The sequence below is a fragment of the Tachypleus tridentatus genome, chromosome 8, assembly GCF_004210375.1.
Source record: "Tachypleus tridentatus isolate NWPU-2018 chromosome 8, ASM421037v1, whole genome shotgun sequence".
NCBI lineage: Eukaryota > Metazoa > Arthropoda > Merostomata > Xiphosura > Limulidae > Tachypleus > Tachypleus tridentatus.
Genome location: NC_134832.1, coordinates 73746022 through 73764103, shown reverse-complemented (window position 1 = coordinate 73764103; position 18082 = coordinate 73746022). Strand labels below are relative to the sequence as shown.

The window sequence follows — 18082 nt, the reverse complement described above, 5'->3', positions numbered from 1 at the left end:
GATATATTTTTCTACGGACATTTAATAGGTAAAACAAAGTGCTTAAGTTAATCTTCAATACACAACCCCGTACACAAAATGTTTGAAAGAGAAGTTGTAATTTGTGAGACGAAAAGTCAATACATATTGTGACAAGCACAACTGGCATACAAATCATGCTAATACTACAAGGTTTTGGGTGCATGCCTCAACCTAAGAAAATCTGCAAAAAAGTAGGTGCTATTAGATTAAATCTGAAACCACTTTGGCATGAATATAGCTTAAACAGTTGCTGGCTGTTCATATAAAATCCACAAGTATCCATTAAAACTCAAATCATCATTCTGTTTTAACACTACATTGGAAGATAGACTGAAATTAACATATATATGCATGTTTTATAATAGTAAAGTACTGAACTAGCTATGATATATGCAGAGTCGTTATTAATTGTTAAATTATATTATTAAGTTAAACAACTTTGCAACAATAATGTATTAGATAAATATATATGTAAAAACGGCTGGTTTGAGTTGAGAAATTTTGTTATGCAGAGGAGCGAACAACGTTTTGACCTTCTTCGGTCATCGTCAGGTTCATGACGAAAAATCTTCTCAACCCAAACCAACCGTTTTTAAGTGTATATTTTTCTCTACAAGTGAGTTTTCTCGTCATCACTGAGTGTATTAGATATTTCATTTATATACATATGTGTTTGCACTAGTGAAATAACATGTTAACATCCTACATTATTCGGTAGTACTCTTCCATAAATAAATAACTTGCACTTTCAATGTAGATATCAGTGTCATAATAATTATGTATTAAATCTAGAGCACGAATCTTTATTCGGTTTGTGAACAGATTGTGTGGACCAGATACAATGTGATGATGAACGGTGTAACAAATATTCGACTATACATTTGACTTGTTTTAATATATTACTTTAACACAAGCAGACGGTGCTGCTGTTTGTTTGTAGTTGAAATTTATCACCTACAAGTCATAGGCACTTGTAAAAATTTCGGCCTATAAAACCTGATATTACAATACGGCTTCGGTCTTCCACTTACAACGTGTCAATAGAAGCCCTTGTATGCGAATATTTCTAAGCAAAAAATCCTAATGCGTCATCAGGAGAACGTAGACTATGCAGAAAACGTTAAATACCATAAGCAGGCTATTAAATTCCCAATTTTTTATTTATCTTGTTTACTGGAGTTTTTATCCTCAACTATGGACAAAGAATTACTTGATATGGTAGCTAACTTTATACATTGTAATAATAATAAACGCAGCTAGTAGTTAGCTTACACGATTTGTAATGATTTACTGTAGTCGTCGATTATTTTATCATATTAGTTGGGGGTGTAAAATGTTAAGCTTCAGCTGAAGATTGTCATGGAGATTTATTTCAGAACACAGTGAGTGTTTATAATTCATGTTTAGCTAAATTATCTGTATATAATGCATAGCAATGAGCAAATATATGTCTAGACTAAAACACAACCCCACTAAACAAGTATAAAATTTTACCAATAGAAAAGTAGCCCTTTCAAATAAGTCTTAACCACCTCTCCAGAAAGACATTAGTGTCTTTAAAAGTAATTATTCTAGGAATATGTAAAGTAAAATTAAATGTTATGTATATTGATTTTTGACACCTTTACTTCATACATAATATACAGGTTTATTCCCTTAAAATATCGATTGTAGTGTATAAAGAATTGAGTATGTTCCATTTACAGTCATCTGAATGTTCATCTATTATTAGCTGGTAATTCCTGTTTGAGATTTTTAAATGAACACCAGCTTTTCGTAAAAAAAACTAATTCAAGAGGTAATGATAACATTGTTTACATCAGAATTACTATGTTTTTAGCTTATATGAAATACAGAAGAAAAAGTCGACTTTTCAATACCCTACAACTTTTGTAATAACTTATTTAGTATTCTGCAAAAGTGTGTGAACAATATACCAATATACCAAACTGTTTTGTTGTAAGCAGGCAAGAGAATAAAATGAATTACAAACAGAACGTTTTGAGTAGATTTTCTTTTCCTTGTAAGTATAACATGCGAGCTTTTGTGTGCATTTTTATAAATGTACATCCTTAGCACACAATAGTTAGGGTTGTGTGTAGCTTCTTGCGATCCTTATATACTGTCGTGGTTCATGATACGAATTAAATTATTTAATGAAAGAAAGAAACTCAGTTTCATAACATACATACGTTTGTTTGTTTATAGTTAAGTCCAAAGCTACACAATTGGCTAGTTGTGTTGTGCTCTCCACGGATACTGAAATCCGTTTTTTTAAAGATTGCAGATCTGCAAAACTGCTGCTATGCCAGTAGGAAGCAAATACCAAACATAAAACAAAGTGGGAATAGCACGGCTAATTATGATAATTCGCCTCAATGTTATCTAACTTAATCTATATCGAGAAAATATGTTCTTACTTTTAACATGAGGTTAAAAGATTTTACAGTTAAGCATAAAGTTGCACAGTCACTGTTAGCTTCTGTGCTCTGTCAACAGAGGGCATCGAAACTTGAGTTTGATAGTCATAAGCCTTCAGAATCACCACTGAGTCACCGCGGACATTTTAGCATATACTAGATAACGCTGCATGATATATATATCTATACTAAACCTATTTTGGAACTAAATAATCATATAATAAAGCACTTTTTTCTTCTTTAAAAATTTTATCTACGTCATATCACTAATGATATCTTTAAGGTTCTAAATATATACAAGCCTATTCTACAATGTTCGTGTACTTTCCCGATGACTCAGGGAAGCTCAGGAATTTTATATCAATATAACAGGGTCTAAGTGAACACAAAGTTAACACCATGGAAGTTCTGAACTGGTAAAGAGAAAGCGCATAAAAATTAATATTTCTCGTATTTTCATTCATAAAATTATAGTGATTATTATAATACTTTGTAAAATTTAACTAAGTTGCTAATGCATCTACAAGATGGTAGTCATTTGTTTAACTTTCATTACGTCATTTACTTAATTTTCGAAGCTCTCTAATCAATCCTAAACCATAAAAAAACATGTATACATATTTGAATTCATACTAACGTATTTTACTGAAAAGTCAGGTTTGGAAAACATCCACAATGATGTCCAAAAATTAGAAAAAGCCTATAATTTTTTTTAAAAAAAAAGGAAAGCGTCTAATTCTACTGATTAAAATTAGCTTCAATCTAACGTTCATCAGTCTTTAATCTTAACTTTCTTTTGTTGTTTTTTTATTCTAAGTCTAATACATTAGTACATTAGTTCATTTATATGTATTTCTTAGCTATAAAATGTACTCGATATTTACATTGAAAATATACTAAATCCTATCGAGGTCGTGTACTAAATTCAGCCTAAGGTGTTGCTTTCTCTAGGTAAACCAGAACCACTAAAGTTGTAGTATGGTTACTGCAGTATGTCCCAATTTCTCTTGTGTACATAGATCTGAGAACATGGATACTTCCGGATCCTTGTAGTTCAGTTTTCTGATAGGTCAGCCACATGAAGAAGATTTGTTTCTGATGTTCTCCGTGAGCAGTAAGCTTAAGGGCTTATAACTACAAAAACAGTGATTCGATACCTAGGTATAGCAGAGAGAGCCCATTGTGTAATTTTGCACTTGAAAAACAATCGCTTCTGAGAGAGTAGAGAGATAGAACTCACTCTGAAGTATTCTCGTTATTTCCATTGTTACTTTTATGTTCTACGAGGCTTAATTTTTGTATATCTTTAATCAGATGTAGTTTTGTTTCACTCACCATTTTTTTATTATTTATTTTTAAAAAATAGGCAATAGATCTACCTTCAGCCACTCTTTGTTTTTCTTTATCAGTAAAGCGTATATTATTATTTTAACTCCAACATTAGATTTTGTCTTTTCTTTATTTCATCCACAATAAATCATTACACCTGTCTTCCTACGTATTAGGAGCCCAGCACTGCTAGGTGGTTAGGACGCTTGACTCACAATGTGAGGGTCGCGAGTTCGACTCTCCGTGTCACCAAACATGCTCACCCTTTCAGCCCTGAGAATGTTATAATGTAACTATCAATCCCACTATTCTTTGTTAAAAGAGTAGCCAAAGAGTTGGCAGTGATGACTAGCTCTCTTTCCTCTAGTATTTCACTGCTAAATTAGAGACAGCTAGCGCAGATAGCCAACGTGTAGCTTTTCATGAAATTCAACACAAACCAAACTCACACATTAGGTTTTCGAATCTGTTACGGGGTTACGGGGGGATGATCAGGTAACTGTGTGCTAGGTTTATCCGTGAATTATTACACTGTAATACCAACCACTACATTTTGTTTAAACATACCCTGCAATTTGTGATGAGTTATATATTTTTATTGGAATATGCTATTTTGCATGAGTCACTTGTGTATAAGAACACACCACTATATTGATTTACTATGTACAAAACATGTTTCAATAAAGAATGTGTCAGGAAACTTATTGTTTGAGTAGTAGCAAAGCATATATATATATATGTGTATTATATTGTCATTGAATTAAGAATTTGTCTAGAGTAAGTGTCTGAGACTTGTTGGCGGTAAGTTTGAAAGATAAAAATAAACAAACAGCATTCACTTCACTTGTTTTCAAATAATATACATATTCGGAACTAGTTGAACGTATGGACAACAAATTCTTTACACTATAGATTATCATAGGCGCCTCATAAACACTATATCGTTCGCTTCTTGTTATTAAAAGTCCACCTAGGCCTATTGAATTGCTTTAGAATTTCAGTTGACAAACCGAACTATTTTTTCTCTATTTCTGACATCAAACTTTTCTGGCATAGTTCACCTACGTTTGTCGAGTTACCGCAGTTGTATCCTGTACTTCTAAAATCGTCTGCTCCTTTTTTTCGTATTTAGGTCTACTTCCAACAAATGTCTACTTTTATCAAAGTCCGCACAGGCAGGTTCAATTATTTTAGAATTCGTTTTGACAAAATAAACTATTCTTGTTATACATTTCAACATCGTCAGTCTCACTGTAATATATATATATGTATACCAGCCGTTTGGTCTATATTAATCGTTAGGCTTTCTTACTCTGTCCGAACATCTATTTTATATGACTTTGCTTCTTTTCTGCTCGATAATTTTCTGTCTGTCTCTTTTTTCCATTCTCCTCACACTATTTATATGTTTACTTCTTACTCGTCTGCTTTCTATAACCTAGACATCAATAAATTTCGCGAAGCTTTTTATAATATCTGTATTAATGAATTAAAAATACAACGTTCGACGTCTACCGAGTTAACGTAACTAAACTTCATAATATTTATTTTCGTTTCTTCACATTTTGTAATTTTTTATAGTTATCGACAGTTTTTATGACAAAGAAAAACAGATAAGTTTTGGGACAAAAAGATAGGAGCTTAAGCCCATATAGACATCTCTCCTGTGCGCGTAACTGCTCTTTGTGTAATTGTTCTTTTATATATTAGTTCTGAAAAATATCAAGACACACGTATGTCATGTGGCCATATAAAACAACCTGCCGGACACACTGTGTGTTATTAATAGGAGAAATAGCTTAGAGGGTTTCAACCATCTGTAACTTTGGCTGTGGTAATCCAAACTGTTACATATTTTCAGTAGATGTGCTTTACTGGACTCTTACTTCTCAAACCAAATTTCAAGGCAACCCATTTATAAATACCTGATATATAACACCTCCAGTTTCTTTCTGTTTTGTTTTCTCGCAAAAAGTACCGAAATTTTATTTGACAGAAAAACATACTTAACGTTATGGATTTTTTTTTTCAAATCTATTGTATTGATATATCTTTACAACCTACAATTAGTAGCCTCATTTAGTATAAATATAAGCCACATATGCAACGTTATTCAACAAAAAACACTCAAACTTAACGAAATTATTTGCGAACACCGACGCAAAAGTTACATTTTCTCTAAAGTTTCATCTTTTTCAGTATTTTGTCATTTGAATAGATACATTGGTTAGGCCAAGCAAACTAGATTAGCATCTTCTAACTCAAGTGGGCGGTTATTCTTGATTATGTAACACGAATAGCCCATTTTGAAATTTTAAGCTAATAACAAATAAAAACTTGAGTCTTTGCAAGTTTCATTCTCTTGTCGAAAGCATCTATATGACATAATTTTAAACAAATACCTTTAATTTAACGTGACACTCTGTAACGAAACAAAGGATATATTTAGGCTTGCTATTACTTGTATTGCAGTTTCTTTAAGCTTTCTTTTGTTGATGGAATGTTATGAGTTTGCGTGAGTTAACTTCTTTCTTTATACAGTATCAACATACTATATCCTTTAAGGTTTTAACCAGATGAGAGATAAATTTCACAGTTTATTTACCTTTTCTTTCTTTCTGAAATCTTGAATAAGTAACCTCCAGTAAGTTTCTTGTTTGTTTGTTTTTAAATTCCGCGCAAAACTACACGAGGGCTATCTGCGCTAGCCGTCCCTAATTTAGCAGTATAAAACTAGAGGGAAGGCAATTAGTCATCGCCACCCACCGCCAACTCTTGGGCTACTCTTTTACCAACGAATAGTGGGATTGACCGTAACAATATAACGCCCCCACGGTTGAAAGGGCGAACATGTTTGGTGTGACGAGTATTCGAAACCGCAACCCTCATATTACGAGTCGAAAGCCTTAACTTACCTGGCCATGCCGAGCCACTCCCCACTAAGCGAGTCCAACTTTAAAGTGTTTTTTTTTTTTAACATATCGCCATTATTGTTCTCCGTTTCGGTAAGATAATGACTTCAAACTACGTTTAGAGAATAGTGATTCTTTTTCAGTATATTACAAATGTTAAGTTTTAGACAACCCATTAAAAAGCTGTATGTGTTATAGACGTGGGAATTTAATAAAAAAGTACTTCCTCATCTGAAAAATCAAAACATTATCCACCTGATGGGGCCTGTATAACCTTCTGTATAAACTTTCTTAAACAGACTCTGATTTATACCTAAAAATCAAAACTAATGAAAATGTAAATGTTTGACGAAAGTAAGGTATATTGTTTAGACTCTTATTTACACGAGAACTGAATAAAACTAAAGGCTTTTGACAACTACAAAATAACACTTGTTATTTTTTTATTATTTTATTTATCTTTTTGCCAGTGATACCAGTGAATCGTATAAGCAAGAGAAGGTAATTTGAAAAAAATATCCTGATGGTGATATAATGTTACACAAAAAGAAGTTAAGAAAAACTTGAATGCTAATTATCTTTAGTTGGAAAACAAACAAAAAACTTTAATTTCTAAAATGAGAAACGTAAAGTATATTTCATCCTCTTAAAAACCATAATTTTGAGATTCTTCTTTCATAATATTTTAGATATGACTACAATTAAACAAACCATTGACATAGGAAGGACAACAAAAGTCTGTAAGGGAGGGGAGTAAGCTACGAGTAAATAACTGTGTTTACATACACAAATACCTCCTTCATGCCAATGTGGGATCGCTTTTGCTATTGCATCCCACGAAAACACGTAGCTGGAGATCGAATTTTAAATAAATCAAAAGCGATCTTGCACTGTAACTTGAAAGCAGTTGGCCCATTTAATCAAATTGAACTCTTACACAGTGTTTATGCACATACAGTGTTTATCGCATACGGCAAGAGTGGGGGTAATTTTTTTTTCTAAAACGCGAGAAGGCAACGGCCCGTTGGCCACAGTGCTTTCAGCGCCTTTGTAAATTACAGACGTTTTATTCGCCGAAGCTTAAAGAGAGTATTTATTTTTGTAAGACTCAAGAAGCTTTTAATTCGTTTCAATAGATGGCAGGGCAATAATTTTAAACAAAATTGTTGTACTACTGTGTGCAATGTGCGACATTGATGTAACGATAATAAAATTAATAAAAAAATCATAAACTTTTATGTAAAGTGGCTGTAAATATATTCAGGTTAAATATCATGAAAATCTCATATGACAAAATCGAATTTGGCCATCAAGAGGATCGCATTGGCTTTATAATAACTGTAAGCTTACATATCTAAATCTATTTGAATACATTTCAAATATTCTCTTAACACAGTGATAATAATGAACCCTGTAAATATTATTTAAAAAATACATCAACAAGATCCTTTCAATCTACAATAAAACGTATTTCTATAAATATATAGATTACAAGTTCTTAAGTATCTATATTAGCTCGTAATAGTGTTTTAATATGATTGTCAGTTTCATGTAAGCACTAAAGCTATAACATTATATATTCCTCTTGAACAAGTACACGTTGTGGAGTTAAATCTAAACAGGATTAAGATGTTTCAGTTTGTGAGAGATATTGTTAGTGGTACTTTAGTTGTTAATATTTGTTTTTAAACTTCATCTTTCTAGTGGTTATTAACTGAATATTTCTACCAATTTGTATTGACTGACCTTTTTCTTTCTGGTAATGCTGAAGGTTAGACTTTTAATAAACAATTACAGAATAATCGAGCAATAATGCTCAACCATAACGTCAAATTAGAACTATGTCCATATCCTGCGCCAGACTTATATTCTAATTCCCAAAACAATGTTTAATAACTACCACACGTGTCTTGTGTGTCGGTGGTTTACTGTTTGAGCTTTGGGGTGTATTGGATTTGTTCAATGTTCTATTCTAACTGTGAAGTAAAGAATGGCTATTGTATTATTAGTGCTTTTCTATGTCACAAACGGTCGTTCATACATTAATATACATAGAATTTCGAAGTTTTTAAGAGTTATGAAATTAGAGAGGCTATCTATTGTTCGTCTTACAATTTTATACCTAGCCATTACAGACTTCTCTGCGTTTAATGTTGCATCTTAGGGTATGTTGTTTGTTTTAAGCAACTTTTTGAAATGTTATTCTTAGCGATACGTTTTACTATTTATAATATTAGTATAAGCCATTTATGTGGGAAAATTCCATATCTGTTTATCGTTATTTTACAAATGTTAATGATTTCATAATTACGCTCGATATAATGCCTGAAATATTAATTACTGCAATTAATATCTTTTATGATAATTTAAAATATTTGCAAACCGAATAATATCTGTTTTGTCTTACTTGTGTTGGTAAGTATTTTATATGAAATACATTTTAACTTTTCTATCACGTAAAGAATAACCTGGTCACAATGTACACTCCTGGTTATACTTGCAAGGCCAGCAACATAAACTGGTTCCTACCATGAAGAAAATTTGTTCATATTCACGCTTTCCAAAACAGGATACATACGCTATCCATGGCACAGGTTGACCAGGTTGACGGCCTATCCAATAAAACTTGTACCACGTGACGTAGGTATGAGCGCATGCAAGCTTTCGAAACGCTGACACGCTGGTGTGGTAGTTCCGTCCGTTTTTGTGCCTTCTGTCCTAGTTTTTTATAAAGTTTTATGTGTAACATAGAAAGTTTCATTAAAAGAGCATTGTGACCTGTGTGTAAATGTTCCCTCGGTGCTGATTATTACTTGTAAGTTACGTTCTTTGAGCTGTGAGAAGCAAAAGAAAATTATACTAACGAGTCCATACTGACCGAATCCGTGAGTTAACTGAGAATGTGGTTTCAACTAAGGCTAAATAGTAAGATTCTAAGAACAATGCCGTGTTGTCTGAATACATAGTTGTCTAACGCTTTACTATGTCTTATTTTTAAAAGATTACTGCGTTTGAGCTTTAGACATTAATACATTGTCTAAAAGTGTGTTTGGTAAAAGTCATGACATTATTAAGGGTCTTAAGTATTTCCAGATAAGATAACAAAAAGATGCAGTACGACAACGAGGGTAGAGCTGTATCTTCACAACGAAATCACACCAACTTAGATAATTCAAGTGTTATACCATACTCTGATCAACCTGAAGAAAATATGTCCAAGTTCTGTTTTTACAACAGTTCATTTAATTTTTTACCATTGCGTAAAAATGTAACATTTGATCATTGTAAAACCGTCCAAAAGAGTGAGAAACAAAAAAACATAACTTTCAAAGTGACCAAAAAGTTGGAAACACATCTTGAACCAAAGGATGCAGTCTTGTGGAGACCAAAAAATTGTCTTAAGGATTTAGATCGCTCAGATATTTCTTTAAACAACTTAACTGAAGATACTTCTTGTGTCTCTCCACCTATTCAAGATTTAGAACAAACTGGTAGCTCAAAGCTTGAACTGAAATACCAGCATATACTACTTTCAGATACACCTGTAGAGACTACACTTCCTTATGCTGTAGAACTTTATACTTGTTCTGAAGATAAAATGTCAATAAACTTCAACAGTTTTTATTTTAATGGAAATTTTGAACATAGTTTTGCTCCTCTCAGTTTATTTTCCCATAGTTTGGTGAATGTTACCCCAAGAAAATACAGTTTTTTACATATGTTCATAAGTCTTTTGTACTTCTTGTCTGTGATTCTCTGTAACTGGTACCTTTTAGTATTGGAAAAGTTCCAGGTCAGAAATCTGTATCTTATTATATATGTCTGCAGAACTGTTTCGTCAAAACTTTCAGCGCTATTTCCATGGAAAGGATTAAGAATATCAAAGCAGTTGCTTATATACAGCTCAGCAGTATCATATATAAAGTATAACTGTTTTGACAAAAGATTTTTTGATTGTGGAAAAGGTCAGCAGTGGATAGGGTTTATGATACTTCTTGCTGCACATGGAATTGAAGCAGGTTTGTATTCTATTAATTGTTTAAAGTACTTGTAAAATTTCTAACAGAAGATTTGGATGAGAGATAAAGGCTGTTTTCAGCTTACAAACGTAAATACTTTTTGAATATTAATATTTTTTCATCACTTGGACAGATGTGTAGACAGCTTATTCATGTTACAAACAATTTCAATTATCAGCAATTCTGTTTTTTTTTTTGTATAATGAAACCAGTTTTGAACTTACAATTGCTTCCACAGTTTAAAATTGTTTAAAGTATTATTCTGAACACTTTGCAACCTTTCCAATGTATTAGTATCCTAATAAGGAAACGAGACCACACTTGCACACATTCTAAGTGAAATTTCAAAATTTTATACAGGGTTGCTACAATTGCTTATACTAAAAATAATCAAATAAGTCCTAATTATAATATTTTGCTGTTTAATAAGATGAACATTAGTCAAGCTGTTGAAAACATCCTAATCTAATCCTTAAGTTTTTTCTTATAGTTACTTAGAAAATTAAATTGAAGTAAATTATTAGTGGTATTGATTATGATTTATTGAAGAAACTAACGAGCACTTTTTTTTTGCTAACAGAAATAGCATGAGCTGAACTGTTTAATAGTAGGATTTTGAATGGATCTACAGTTTCTTTTTATCTCTTAACTGCACTTAAGAACTTGAACTTCATCATTTTACACTGTATGGTCTAGTCTAAGAAATATTTTTGGAAAATGGATTCTTTCACAGCTTTGCTCACTCTTTAAGGAATTTGTTGTGCAACAATCTGATTGAATAAGACCATGTAAAGTGCTGTTTTTAGTTCACTCTCCTAATAAAGGAATATCTAAATAAATTTAAAAAAATGTAGAGAAATTCAATCACATTGTGATTTTATTTAATTAATGTATATTTCATAGAGCAGCTAAAATTTTTACTTTTTCTAAAATGAGAGTTTTTGAAATCAATACAGAGATTTGGATAACCTGATTCTGGATGGTGAAGCTGCAAAACATTCAAAGATAAATAACATAAGCAGTAATAAGAGTAAACAGTCAGTTGTAATTGAAAGATCACTTTTACTTAACAAATTTTGACTACTTATGTTTTTCATTAAACTTTTACTATTGAGTGATTTGTGCTTGTAACCTGGAGTCATACTTTACAGTGGTTTGTGCTTGTAACCTGGAGTCTTTTACTATATGGTAATTTGTGCTGGTAACCTGGAGCCTTTGAAGTAATTTTTGATGAGTTTCCCAAAGTGAAAGGTGTAATGTTGTTTATACTGTGCTACTAATAAGATGTTCATAAAGTTAACTGATGATCTTGATGTGTGATATTGACTTCAATCAGTTTTAGGAAAGATTTGGCAGACAACAATTTTTGTATTAAATTAAGATATTGTAGACTTTCAAACAAAATCCTTGATTTATCAGAAGACATTGTAATAACTAAGATTAAAAAAATAGTTAAGAATATATAAGGGTTTGGGAAATTAGAATAAAACATTAAAGCATTAGTACTGCTTAAAATAGGAGTTTTGCTAGTGTTTTAGCTTTCTGATCTGTAGACAAAGTTAATGACGGGATTCTATAATGAAGCCTCTGAACTGTCTGCTATGCTCTAGGGCTTCATCTGCCATGTTTTGTAATCTGTTAGAAGTTTCCTGTTTAAACCACATGGTACACACCTTGTTTAACCTTTTTCGTATGTGTATTTTCACAATTTTGCTTAATTCTTGGGGTTAAACATTGCTCTAGTAATTATGATTCATAGAAACTGTGTGATGTAGACAGCTAAAATTCAAAATCATATTCTCATCATAGTACCATACAGCTTTATATACATGGTACTAATGTGTGTGTATTTTATCATAGATAATTGATGTTTTAAGCAGTTTTACTCTCCACAATCAGGAGAGAATCAGCCCAAGTTAATACAACCAGTTTAATGACAGGTCAGCAGTGAAGAAAGATAAGTAAGTATGGAGTGAAACGTGCAGATACCTTGATAATACAATGGTAATTGACCTATAAGCTTGATCTATCACCTGAGCAACAAGGACCAAGTATATAACTCTGACCTGTTTGTTGTGCTAACTTAGCACATATAAAGGCATCACTTGCAAAAATGTTTTGAAAATTGAATGGTATTATGTTGAATCTTGAGCCATTTAATTTGGAAATACTGCATGCAACCAAGGTAACATTTCATTAAAAGAAGCAAGTTTTAATAAACAAGTTGTAGTGATATATATCTTGGCCTTCTGCTTCTCACGGTCCTGCGTAAAGAGAAGTCTGATATTGCCGAACGTACGTTGTTGTTACGTTTGTGTGTGTTATAGACCGAATAAGCTGACCAATCGCAGTACTTGCTTCTTGGTGATTTACCCTAAATACACTGCATGGAAGTGAGACGGAAAGGGCCATATTTGACACTAAGTTGTGCGAACCGCTTATCAGTGAGGCATGATTCCTTGACAACGAACTTGAATTTTTGTTGTTGCTTTTTTTAAACAATTTTTTTAGTATTATACGAATAATTTACTAAGAATAGTACGAACATAATTGCACTTGCTGGTTAATGTTTCTTTGTAATACGCTTTTGTTGTAGAACAAAGCTACTTTGGACTATCTGCTGTGTCCATTGCGGGGGAATCGAATCCCATACTTTAGGAGTTTTTGTAATAAAGTACAGAGAGCATTAAAAAGTTGTAAAGTTGGTGACGTGTCGGAGGTCAGTAGAGTGTTATTACTATTACTGTTCAATGATAGAAAAACGTCACAGTGAAGGAAATGCGCTTGCTTATTATGACTTTCCGTTTTGTTTCTTGTGTTCACCGGTTTCACGTATTATATTAGAAAAAAATAACCGGAACGTAATACGTACACACTATACAACTCAAAAGATTTTTACACTTAGAAACACAGTACACAACATTTTGTAAACGTATATAATTTAGTATATTAAAGAAATTGCATGGAATAAAGATTTTTATAAATCGCAAAATAAGAAACCTGATAAACCAAAAGATTTCGCGAAGTAATCTATGAAGATGTCTGGTTTATCTTTCGAAAGTGCTCGAGTTCACGAGTCTCTTATTTTGTGACTGTTAATATGTTTTCTTGTAAAGGTAAAGGGGAATGAGTAGTTCAGTCGCTGTCTATATTTTCGACTTTAATTTTGGAATCTTCATTTATTTAATCCGTTAGGCTTATGTAATTGATTTTCATGAATAATAAGCGCAACTGCCCTTTAAATGATGTAAACAGACTGAATTAGTTCTTTTATAATGTTTATGTTTTTAAGTAAACATATTACGCTGTAGATATGATTTAGCTGGTTTTGACTAATGGTTCAGCTAATTGGTGGCCAAATGCAGCGATAATTGTATTACTTTTATGTTTACTACTAAGCAATCATCCTTTTCACATTAGTTGGTTTAAATCGCCTGTTGTATTGTGGATTTCAAATCATTTCCCTTTATAATGTGTTAATACAAAAATCCTTTTTACGTTAATAACTTCAAGAGACCTTGAGCGCTAAAATCGACTGTGTGAACATCTAATTTAAGTCGTGTTTTATGCATTAACTCGTTTTATATAGGTGTGCCTTAGCGGAAAGCGGATCTTTAGTTCAACAAATAAGCAGGACGTCGTTTTGAATGTAATTCAAATTTATAGAAATACATATTTATCTTAACTATCATGTTGTAAAAAATGATGTGCAATACGTGCTTGTGTTTACACAGCTCTCGTGACATTTTCTATCGAACCGAGATATATATTCACAAGTATGCTTAAATATCAAAATATATTTATAAAAGAATTAAGCACTACAGCTGGAGGAAAGAATTTGAACTTTATGATGTATAAGTGTTTTAGGATGATTATGGTGGCTATTTTCTGGTTCATTCAATCATTCTCTCGTCTTATTTTCTATTATAAGTTCTATCGGTCAGCCGGTTGTTTGTGAATAAAGCTATTCGCGGGCCAAGACCCTGGCTTTCCTTAGTTCACTTCCACATCTTGTAAAAGTGCATGCCTTGCATATTTAAAAGGGATAATCCACCTGACAAAGGATTCTTTAGAATGGGCAAGAAGTGAATTCCTTGCGTTGAAAGCTAGCTTCTCGTTCTGGGCCGAAGATGGCCAAATCTCACCCAGCAGAAAGACGCCCTTTCAGGTTATTGTATACCGTACTCTAAAGAAGGGAAATGCCTGCGGGCACAAGCAACCGCTTGACAGTTTTTACCATCGAACGCTTGGAGACTGTACTCAGTGAAGCGGAAAGTTTTTATTTTGTTTTCTTATCTCTCTGTTCGTTAGTTTGTTGTTGCCCGGAGGGTATCATATTTATGTCTGTAAGGAATTTGAATCTGTAACTGAGCTACTCCGTTTCTCTCAACTGTTTTTAAAGACTGTTCTTTATTGAATCTACACATGAAGTTTTTTCATTTGGTTTGTTGAATCTTAGTGAGAGACTTGAGTTTTATTATTTGCGATTTGATTATTATTGAACAACGCTGTTTTTGTATTATTGGGTTATTTTCGTTTATAATCAAACAGAACATACGTGATGAAAGTTTGCAATGTATTTTTTATGACTAACCTATAAACTGACGTTTTAGGTAAAATTGGTAACATACATATATTATATATAATACCACCTTTCTGTCCATTTGATGTTTTGTGAATTCCAGTCATTATACAAGTACTTGTATTAGGAATTAACTACTATAAACTCCTTTGCAACTTTTATAGTTAACACCGACTTCAGTCGAGATTGTATCTCTGTGTACGTATGCTGTCATTAAATATCTATTAAAAATCATTACGAAGGACAATGAGGCATGTAGTACACGTCTTCCAAGACCACATTCAAGGCAACTAAATGTGCAGAAATCTATCAGTCAGGCAACTTGTACGTCAGAGAAGAGGATAGCATTAACTCTGGGTTGTTGTCATTGGTTTCTAAAAACTCTTGTCGATTTAGACCTGAGTCTAAAAATAGATAGATAAATAATCAATATCAAAACTTCAAAAAATATCTTGTTTAAAGGTGACTTTAATACAGTTCATCTTCTTGTTCTGGTTCACATTATTACAGTCTTTCCTGAATATTGGTGATACAAATAGTGTCTGGACCACCACTGTGTCTCGTATCTCAGCTGGTGTAGTTTAGTGTGATTTACATATTATGACATGTTCTACTTTCGCTCATTGGCTTTTAAACTTGCTTTATCCTGATGTGTCCATACTGTATTTTCTTGGGTTTATAGTTATAAAGAAGTTGGTTTGAATTTCTCGCAGAGCTACTCAAGGGTCGTCTGTGCTAACAGCCCTTAATTTATTAGTGTTAGACTAGAGAGACGTATGTTAGTCACTACTCATCACCAACTCTTGGACTCACTGTTACCATCAAATAGTAGAAATGACGGCCATATTATAATGCCCCATGGCCGTTTGGTGCCGGAGATTCGAATCCGCAATTGGTATACGAGCAAGCGGAGAGCCCTAACCACCCGGCTATATATCCATACTTACAATAGAGAACTTTCATTTCGTATAATAATCACGAATACATTGTATTGGTGCTATAAATAAGAGTTCACAATTGTTATCGTGAAATTTTGAGTTATAGGAGAAACCTTCGACATTTTGAAATTCAGCGGAAAAGCTCTACATTTTTTGTACGGTGTTGGAAAATCCTTGCCACTTACTGGACAGTAGTAAACCATTTGTCTGTTACCGTACTTACAGTGTTCCAACTTCTACGTGCAAAGTATTTTTTCACACAATTGGTATTGTTATTGGTTTCTTTTACCAATTTGGCTGGAGAGTAGTTTGTGTTGTCTTGGTTTAAGCTTCTTTGGGAGGTTAAAGTGTTTTTGGATTATCCTGTACACACTCCATTGGAGTATTTACTACTTCTCATTAATAGTAACTTTATGGATGGGGCTCTGATCGGCTGTTGTGCGGAGTTACAGAAGCGGCTCTTTAGGGGATTTTACGTCCTCGCGGGAGCCTTCTGATCTGCAGTAGCCATGGTTATTCACACGTTATAGAGGGACGCCTTTGAAACTGATGTGCGTATATTTGACTAATGATATTTTCTAATAAACAAAAATAAAAAATGCTACACAAATCAAAAGGATCCCCAGTGTTCAGACTATAATGTGGGATATAAAGTGTACCTTGAGTTTTGGAGGTGGCTGAGAAGTAGGACGCACATTGTGGTGGGGATACACCGTCTATCAATCTTAACCTCCATTCGCCAGACTCACGTGAAGAAATTCATAACAATAATAAAAATAAAAATAAAAGGAATAGACATTAAATGAACGAGATGTGGATGCTCAAGCTCACAACGTCTCACATTTATATCACTTTTCACTGCCTGCAGGCAGTTATAGGAAGGTGACTGTTCTCCAAACTAAAGAATAATAAAAAGAAAAATACGAAATAAGGTTCCACCACTTCGGTTAAGTAAGATGAACTTTTCTCCTAATGTTGGGCGTTCCGGCCCCCATTATAGTGGTAAAAGCAGCAATTAGTAGTAAAGCCTGTACCCTGGGGAGTATTTAGATTTGTACAGCGTATTTTTTTTTGGGGGGGCTTGAATTTGTTTACTAGAATGTATATACACACACACACACACACACACAGAGTAATCAAATACTTAAGGCGTGTAATCACTTATAATATAGACTGAAAAGTATTTGGTAATAAAATATTAGTGTCTTATTATTATAATGCATTGTATAAATATGTATAATACCCAATTTTTATGAAAAATTTGATTATTTAAAATTTAGTTTTAAACAACAGATGAGACTGAATAACTAGGAGAAAGGCATATGTAAACAGCATTAAATAAACTAACCACCGGTAAAGTATGTGTAACGGTAGGCGTATGGTAAACTAAACAAAACTATAGAAAGCGACTCTTACGTATACGGGTAAACATTGTGAGTACACGTGACTAGGAATAATTTACAGCTGTAATCAGGTGAAATAAATTGCGAAGAAGCAAAAATTTGAGCGTATACACTGCGTCAAATCAAATAAAAGCAATTGTGTGAATCCATGTGCACAGCTTGTAACCAGGAGCGACAGTCTCGAAATGTGAAAGCAGCGCCAAAAACGTTTACTAGTCTAATAATATATGTAAGTTCAGTACACGGGTTAGTAAGAGGAACATAATGACTGCTAAGAAAGCCAGAAACCTGACCAACAAATGTAGTTTAAATTATAATTTATTCATGTTTGTCTCCTTTATAAGATAAATTTGACTGTATTGTATGATGTGTATTCGTTAATACTTATAATTTGCAGAATATGTGTAAAGAGGAGTCTTGCGCTTTAAATTCCAATAGGAAACAATGAAACTACAATA

At 32.9% G+C, this 18082-nt stretch overlaps 1 protein-coding gene across 2 annotated transcripts in view; it reads left to right on the top strand.

Annotated features, from left to right (window-relative positions):
• The first annotated feature begins 9310 nt into the window (after positions 1 to 9310).
• sdk (sidekick cell adhesion molecule) overlaps positions 9311 to 18082 on the top strand; it is a 116462-nt gene continuing 107690 nt past the window's right edge. For both annotated transcript variants that reach the window (XM_076449498.1, XM_076449497.1), the window contains exon 1: positions 9311 to 10701. In XM_076449498.1, the coding sequence (XP_076305613.1) occupies positions 9792 to 10701 (910 nt within the window). In that variant the 5' untranslated portion in view covers positions 9311 to 9791. The remainder of the gene's footprint in view (positions 10702 to 18082) is intronic.